Source organism: Siphateles boraxobius, unplaced genomic scaffold, assembly GCF_051911475.1.
Source record: "Siphateles boraxobius isolate OS27281-9 unplaced genomic scaffold, OSU_SipBor_1 5, whole genome shotgun sequence".
Classification (NCBI taxonomy): Eukaryota; Metazoa; Chordata; class Actinopteri; order Cypriniformes; family Leuciscidae; genus Siphateles; species Siphateles boraxobius.
Window position 1 is genome coordinate 25,226,876 of NW_027509141.1, and position 8,723 is coordinate 25,235,598.

General features: G+C 34.8%; 2 protein-coding genes across 2 annotated transcripts; one reads left to right on the plus strand and one right to left on the minus strand.

Moving 5' to 3' along the window:
- Window positions 1-896: 896 nt before the first annotated feature.
- Window positions 897-3,427, plus strand: ppcs (phosphopantothenoylcysteine synthetase). Its single transcript, XM_077203557.1, has 4 exons — window positions 897-1,030; window positions 1,461-2,002; window positions 2,094-2,197; window positions 2,607-3,427. Exons 2-4 carry the CDS (start codon window positions 1,468-1,470, stop codon window positions 2,925-2,927), a joined length of 960 nt encoding a protein of 319 aa, XP_077059672.1. The 5' UTR covers window positions 897-1,030; window positions 1,461-1,467; the 3' UTR covers window positions 2,928-3,427.
- Window positions 3,428-3,501: 74 nt separating this feature from the next.
- Window positions 3,502-8,445, minus strand: utp3 (UTP3 small subunit processome component). Its single transcript, XM_077203556.1, has 16 exons — window positions 8,276-8,445; window positions 7,966-8,047; window positions 7,766-7,822; window positions 7,617-7,673; window positions 7,059-7,167; window positions 6,844-6,912; window positions 6,609-6,730; window positions 6,365-6,517; window positions 6,204-6,275; window positions 6,058-6,098; window positions 4,648-4,744; window positions 4,455-4,571; window positions 4,243-4,376; window positions 4,108-4,162; window positions 3,834-3,941; window positions 3,502-3,755 (listed from the first exon to the last, which is right to left on the minus strand). Exons 1-16 carry the CDS (start codon window positions 8,290-8,292, stop codon window positions 3,666-3,668), a joined length of 1,380 nt encoding a protein of 459 aa, XP_077059671.1. The 5' UTR covers window positions 8,293-8,445; the 3' UTR covers window positions 3,502-3,665.
- Between the last annotated feature and the right edge of the window lie 278 nt (window positions 8,446-8,723).

Here is an 8,723-nt window from a genome sequence, read left to right on the forward strand (position 1 = left end):
GAACGGCCCACTGTACCAAGCTGCGACAGGGCTTGCAGCCGGAAAGTAGTGCCTTTAGTGTACACACATATTGTCATGAGAATTATTATCAATGACTTTCCACATTTACCATTATCATATTAAGCATAATAATATCGTACAAAAAAAACTTCGAATATTAAATGTACTAATCCATTCATAGAAAACTGTACTGCTAATAATAATACAGATCATTAAGTCAATGTCGAATGAGTTGCGGTATATAATGTACAATTTTGGAATGTGTGAATAGTATTTTTTTTACTAATTTTAATTTATTATAAAAAATATAGATGGTATTATTATTATTATTATTATTATAAAATAATGTTAATTTTATGACGACATTTCCACACGGTCTGCTTCTTAATTTCTTGTATTTAATTTCATTATTATTTTCTTAATATTTTTTCATAATAGTGGATCTTATAAAAAAGAGTTAGGTAATACATTAAACTTTATTTGTAGGATGGGTAAATATAACATCAATAATAATAATACAGCTTTTAGCTGTATAAATACTTTTCATTTCGCATTGCTTAAACAATGCTGCCCCCTGTGAATCGGGAGTTGGACTACATGTTTACACATATTTTGTAGTTCATTCCTCCTACAAAGCCTACAATGTTTTTTGTTTTTTTCTTTCTTTGTATGTTGGATGGATAATTATACCACTGTTTATTGACCATAGTAAATTAAATACATTAAATACGTAATGTATTACACTGTACTTCTTTTATCTCTGTTTTCCTGTGTACTTCTGTTGTCTTTTCATGATCCACATAAAAGCTGAAGGGAATAACAATAATCTAAAAACCTTTATTTTGGAATTTACACAGCGGACCTCTGAATGAGCCAATCACAACAGCCAAAGCTGCGCATGCGCACACTCGACCACTATAAGTTGTAGGAACTGTTTCTAATGATCTGTCATACACTCAGTCCAAGTTTATTAGGGTCATTCGCACGTTAATTGTATATTTTCGCGTTTTATTTGTGAGTGAGCAAACAGGTAAACCTTCGTTTAGCTTATTTTATCATTTATTAATATCAGCACGATAACAAGAGCAGCATACACTGACAGCGAGAATGTTTATATTGTGTTTAGGTAGCAACACATAAGATTAGTGTAGTACGCATGTTACAAGAACATTTGTTTTTTGTCTTGTGAAAGTCATAATGATAATTTCTCTTTCTCACACTTAACTTGTAATCATTGCATGCATGTGGTAAAATATATATCTGACCTTCATTTCATAGTTGACCAACAGCAGTATATTGATACAGTGCTGCTCTGTGACAATAATGTAGCATATAATGGCATAAATTTGGCTCTGGAATGTGTCAGGTCATCGTCTTTAGCATATTTTTAATTCCAAATTGGCATTCATAACCACAAACCTATTGATAACACCTCAATAACTGAAACTTTTTTTTCTCAGGTTTACAATGGCTCACTTTGACCCCTCAGCCTCAAGTGCAGTGGATGAAAGACTGTCTGAAGAGTTTGCGGTCCCCTCTCATGTGGAGGAGGTCAGGAAACTCATGGCAGAGTTTGCTGAACATCACAGATCAGCCGGGCGCAGAGTAGTTCTGATCACCTCTGGAGGAACTAAAGTTCCTCTGGAATCCCGAACGGTACGATTCCTGGACAACTTCAGCAGTGGTCGGCGAGGGGCATCCTCTGCTGAGTATTTCCTGGACTCAGGCTATGCTGTGATCTTTCTGCACAGGCATCGTTCTCTCTACCCATATACTCGTCTATACGCAGGGGTCAATTTACTGGATAGCTTACTGTTAGAGACTGGTAAGGAGGACACTGGTCAGATCCTGGTGGATCACAACACACTTCCAAACATTGCAAAGGTTTTAAAGCGCTATCAGGCAGTGAAAGCTGCAGGATTACTGTTGCCGGTGGAATTCAACACCTTGTCAGAGTACCTCCATCTTCTCAAAGCTGCAGCCCAAGCATTAAGCTCCATAGGTAAACAAAGCCACTTTTTGAATAGTTTAGGCCGAATACATTTTTAGTGGGATTGCTTGTAGTTATAATTAATTCTGTTTTTCCCTCCTAGGGTCCAAGGCTATGTTTTATTTGGCTGCTGCTGTTTCTGATTTCTACATCCCAGCATCTGACATGCCGGAACATAAAATCCAGTCCTCTAATGGGCCACTTCAGGTGTTGTGTGAAAATACAAATATTAATTCAGTCTTCTATGCCTGGAGTTTTCAGTCTTTTAGAAGCCACGGATCGCCAGATATGATCACCCTTGTGCAAGGGACCTAATTCTAAAATTCAACATTCAGCCATGTATTTTCATGAATAAAAACCCTATTTATGTGAAAAAAATATAATATACATGTGTAAAATATTTAGTTTTACATTATTACTTTTTTCTGTTTACTATAATACTGTTCTGTTTTCATGTATTATTTAAATAATTTTTTTTATCATTTATTATTTTTTTTTATAACATGGACCCGCTAGCACTCCCTCGTAGAAAACCCCTGTGCTAGTCTAGATATAGTTAATCTAGGCTCTAAACAATATATGACAAGTTGTTCATTTGCTTGTTTATGTTATGTAGATAAGTATGAAGATGGTTCCCAAGATGCTGTCTCCATTGGTGAAGGACTGGGCACCTCAGGCATTCGTCACCTCTTTCAAGCTGGAAACGGACCCCACCATCCTTTTGGAGCGAGCAAGGCGTGCCTTAGAAACGTACAACCACCAGGCAGTGGTTGCAAATGTTCTTGACACTCGCCGTGGTTATGTGGTTGTCGTCACCAAAGACACGCAACACGAGCTGGTCCTCACAGATGAGGAAGTGCAGAAAGAGGTTGAGATTGAGGACAGGATTGTCAGTAATCTGACTGCAGCACACAGTCAATTTATGTCTCATGTATGAAAAACCTTGCTGTGATTTCATAGTAAGCTCAAGTTGCTCTTTCAGACACGTGGAATGTTTATTGTTGTCTTGTAACGATTATGGTTCAGATTTGAACAGAGAAACTTATCCTGGAAAATTTACTTTGTGGTCATTCCGAATGACGGCTGCAAATTCGGAAACTTCTCTCTTGTGAAATGACAGATCTAACAATTTCCTTTATAGTAATTTCCTCTGTACGAAGAGATCTGCAAACATTGTATTTTAGCAATATTCTTTGGCCTTTAATCAGTTTAAAAAGAAAATGATATAAATAAATGCTACCGTAGTTTACGTAGAAAAGTATGAAGATGGTTCCTTCCTAAACTCACCTTTGCCTAATATCTTAAATTTGATCTTATTAAATTGATTTTGTCTACAACAAATCATACTTTAACAGCTGATGATGTAAATTAAATGTACAATAATAACATGTTTAAATAATATATAAAAAAGGTTTCTGCAATAAACATTAAATTAAACGCTTTAGTCCTTTGAAGTACATTCTTTGAATATGACAACAGTTTTGAAAAGCACTGCATGCGTCACCAAAAAGGAAATTTTGAACTTGAGATTTTATTTAATTCATTATTTCAGCTGTTGCATAAAACATGTAATTTCCATCTGTTGATATCTGGGATAGTGAGTATAAAAAGAAACACCAGAAAAGTCCAATTTAATATCAAATTCAAGCTTGGATGAGTATCACCTGTAGATTGATCACTTGAATTTGACGCTCCTCTTAACTCCAGCACGAATGCCAGACCATTCTCCACTGTATCTCGTCTCCTCGCGCCGCACCTCACGAACCTGACACAAATAATCTGTAATCAGGATAGTGCTTTACAAATGAAAGTGAATTAAACAAATGAATCCTATGACACTTACCTGACCCTTGCGACGAATCTGGGCACGTCTGAACTTCTCTCTGTGTTTGACTCTGGGATTCCTGTCAATCTTCTTCCTCTTGGGTGTGAGCCCTTTGTTCTTGGACATCTTAACACAAAACACATGTGAATATGATAACACTGTCCGTAATATTGTTTAAAATTGTATATACGTTTTGGGAAATGGCTGACTTTCAGGTCATTTGTTGCTAAAGATTTTTGAAAAGTTGTTTGGGTACGAGTTGAAGGCATATTAACCATTAACAACACCTCACCTGATAGGTGATCCTTCTTTTAGCATCTCCCTCCATCTGTTCCTCTTCCACCAATCTGATAATGTAGGTAGTCACAGTAAGGTTTCTGAAACATTATGACAAACCGCAAGGGCTGAACGTTGTAAATAGACTCACCCGTCCTCGTTCTGCATCTCAATCTTTTTCCTCTTGATTTTCTGCCTCTCCGCCATGGCGTTGTAGAAGCGCAGATTCGCTTCCTCGTCTGAATCTGACTTCTCTTCTCCTTCCAACTTAGCCTCTTCTGATACCTAAAATAAAGACATGTCAAACTCAGCAAAAATGGTGCCAATGCAAATGCTGACACATTAATAAGGAAAAGCAATTACTTTGGTATGTTTGCTACCGGCTGATCTCCTTGCAGTTCTGTCTTGCTGTTCTCCAAAGAGAAGCTGCCGCAGTTGCGGAGCCAGTCTAGCATCTACTGCTCCTAGTTCATTTATCAGCTGTGAAAGTGATAAAGAAATGAAGTCTTGAAAGCTTCTTTAAATGAATGCCTGTGGTTAATTTGATTGTACTTACATTTCTGTAGGTCAGCAATCTCTCAATCACAGGATGGTTATGTGCTGGAATTCGCTTAGCTTTTAGAACCAAATAAAAACTAATATTTGTGCAATAGCTAGAAAGAAGGGAATATGCATAGTGAAAAATAGAATGGCACTATTCTTCAAAAGTTTGGGGTCGGAACGATTTTTTTAAAAAAAAGTATCTTATGTGCACCAAAGCTGCATTTATTTGATCAAAAATACAGTAAAACAGTAATATTTAGAGATGCACCGGTCGACTGGTTATCAACCAGGTTTTTTTTTTTTTTTTTGCCGATCTCTGTTCCGGCACACAAACTGCATTGCGATAATTTACCAAAATATTTAAATATTGAATGGGGGTGGGAGTTTATATGAATGAATCTCTGAAAAGAACTGACTGTCTTCAGAAAAGTTTCAATTGTATTTTCTTTCCCTCTCCCTTTCGTATAATGCCTAATAAAGTAGTTTAGAAGTGCAATGCTGCTTTGTTTACAGTAAGCGACACAGGGATAGCTGCAGGTTGAGGTTATTGGCGCTCCGAAAGGTAGGGGCGTTCCAGAAGGTTCACAATACTACAACAGAAATCCCTAACCCTTCCCCACACCCTAACAGACAGCTTTCACAAACAATTGTAAAGATTTTCGGCACACCCACTACCTTTGGGCCCGGCCATTACTCCGAACGGCAGACACCCACGCATGTTTACAGCAGTAACCAAAAAATGCAGAGAGTGAACATTTTTATTCAGTCCGCGTGCTGTTTTTGTTTTTATGCAGGTATGTTTTATGTAGAATAATTTCAACAAAGCTAAATTCGGACTATGCTATTTTTTGCTTTAAATTATGCATATCAAATTTAAATCATATTGGTTTGGATCGTGATCAAAATGCAATGGTTGCCTCTAATTTCAAATGGTTACAGATATTGTTTGTTTAAAGCCAATTTGGCCTGTAATAGAGCAAATAAGCATCAAATCAAATTGCTTACAATTTGTATATATTTTTTTTAATCAGCAATCGGTATCAGAAAAGGCCCATTTGCTAGTAAAAAGAAAGGCAACCGGAATCAGCCATGAAAAATAATGATCGGTGCATCCCTAGTAACATTGTGAAAAATAACTGCTTTATATTTTATTAAATGTTTCAAATGTAATTTATTCCTGTGATCGCAGTTGTGCTGTTCAATATATTTGTGCAGCTGTGATATATTCTTTTTCAGAATTCTTTGATTAATTGAAAGTTCAAAAGAACAGCATTTAATAACAGTACTATTTCTTTCAAACAATCTTACGGACCACAAACCTTTGAATGGTATTGTTTGTGCTACGAATATAAATATTATATAATGTAAATACTGCAATCACACACAGAATTAGAGTATATAACATGATATAGGTGAGGCTTACTTAAGATAAAGTTGCTGTTTCGTAACAAGGTATTTTGCCCCCTAGAGGATGAAAAGGATACAAAGCAAAAATAAAATGTCAAGTTTAAAGTGTAATTACATAATTTTAAATGTAATTATAGCAATAATACTGTAGATTTAACTCACCTTTCCAGGAGGAATCCGTCCATCTTTGACCATCTCCAGAAGGGGTTGAACTTCATCCCTCAATTCTGTAAGCTGAGAATGCAATTAAATACTTAATACTTAAAAACCCCTTAATAACAATGCAAAAAGACTACATAAATATCATTCATGCAAACCTTTACCTTTGCTTTGAAGTCCTGAATAAGTTCCAACAACTCTGGTGATTCTTTCTTCAGCAGTTTAAGCTTTTCCTTCTGTGACATGGTCTTCAAATCTTTCACAATCCTTTCCTCTCTTTCAACCTCCTTCTCCACTTCAGCGTTTGCTGCAAACTCCTGATAGACGACAGGAAAGTACAAAGAGTGATTAATATGATGCAAACACCTGAACTCTAACGATGTCTTTAGAAAGAAAGCATTGTAGTACCTCAAGCAGGTTTAGATCGTAATCTTCTTCACTTAGGTTGGCTGCCAATCTTCTTTGAATGTTTTTGGCCTCCTCTTCCTCTTCTTTGTCTTCTGCCTCAACCTCTTCAAGAGATTTTCCCTCTTCAAAATATACAAATCAAACATGCTATTATATGTATATATTATGCATTGCAAAATAACAAAGCTATAATGTGTCATATATACAGTATGTAGGTCAGATGAAAAATGCTTACTTTTGGTGACATAATCAGAATTATAAAAAATCTTCTTTTTCTCTCCCCAAGCCATGTCATTTGGAAGATCTGTAAAATTGGAAGTGTCAGGGACAATGCCTCAAACAGGGCAATAAAATACTTTTATATGCTTAAATATTCTTTAAATGCTCTTGAATATGTTTCACACAATACACACAAATAGCTATATTTGGAATATTTTTAAAGTACATTACCATCATCTTTCTTTCCTTCCAGGTCACTCTCCATGTCTGTCCCCTCTTTATTATCCTCTTCCTCTTCATCATCCTCTGATTCAGAAATTGTCAAGGGCATGACCTCCTCCTAGAAAAAAAGAAAAAACAATGGTGATCTTTAAAAAAATATATATTATAATCGATAAAAAGTAGTGCTTTTTAGGGCAGCGATTAATCGCATCCAAAATAAAAGTTTGTGTTTACATAATATATGTGTGTGTTGTGTATAATTATTTTGTATATATAAATACACACACATACATGCATATATTTAAGAACAATGTGTTAAATGCAAAATATTTATATTTTTTATATATAATAAATTATGTATAAATATAAATACAGTATATACATGCAAATATATACATACATATGTGTGTATTTATATATACAAAATAAGTATACACAGTACACACACATAGTATGTAAACAAACTTTTATTTTGGATGCGATTAATCATTGCCCAGCACTAATAAAAAGCCTTTAAAAATCATGCTACCAGTTACCAATTGTTTTGTAATCTTTTCATTAACTTACAGCTTTATCTCCGTCCTCTTGATCACTGTCTTCCTGCACCCCTCGAGCCAAGAGATTCTACAGACCAAAGTCAAAGGTCAAATATGTACTAAGATAATATCATGCATGCCCATGCATAAAGAAGAACATGAAAAAAAACTACAACTCACAGATATTTTTTCATTGTGGAATTCATCAATTTTATCCTCCACATATGTTGACGAATTCTGAAAAGAAAACAAAAATATACAACCAGAATGCCACAATTATGTTTACAAAGTTGTTTATATATATATATATATATATATATATATATATATATATATATATATATATATATATATAGGTGTTTGTGTGTGTGTATAAATACCTTATCTGGGTTATCTTTATAAGCTTCAGGATCATCGCTGTCAAATTCTTGTTGCCTCTTTGCTCTAGGCTTTTTTACTGCCCTTTGAAATGAAAAAAAAATGCATTTGCAAAATTATAACGATGTAATAAATTATTTATAAAGATCTTAATTATAACTATTTGCACCGACATTTGTAGTGCAGGAGTCAAAAATCTGCTTTGTCTCGTGACTATTTATAAAATTAGTTAGTAAAAACGATGCAGAATACATTAAACTAACGTTAACTGGTTTAGTCGTAGACGACGACACATTGTAGTGTACTACTAACCTTCTTGCTCGGACCATGCTGTCGATAAAAATTACTGCTTGATCTAACTGTCTAAATATTCAAGCAGTTAACAAATAGTGTATAGCTCATAAACCAAGACAACTAGGTGCAAACAGCTCAACAGCTATCCGCATGGACTTCCCACATGCGTTTAGAACAGGAAGTAAATTAAGTGAGTACTTCTTCAACTTTGAGAGTCTGGGTCAAAATAAAAGTCTCCTAAATTAATTTGAAAATAATTATATATATGTCTATCTATTTTCAGTTTGAAAGTACTTTTTTGGCATGGTTCTTTTACATAAAATATTCTCAAGAATCAATTAACAATCAATTTCCACGTTTTATGGAGACTTTCCAAAGACATAATGATTTTTATACAGTACAAACTGTACAACCCTACACATCAAAGAAAACTTTCTGCATTTTTACATTAAAAAAAAACACGATT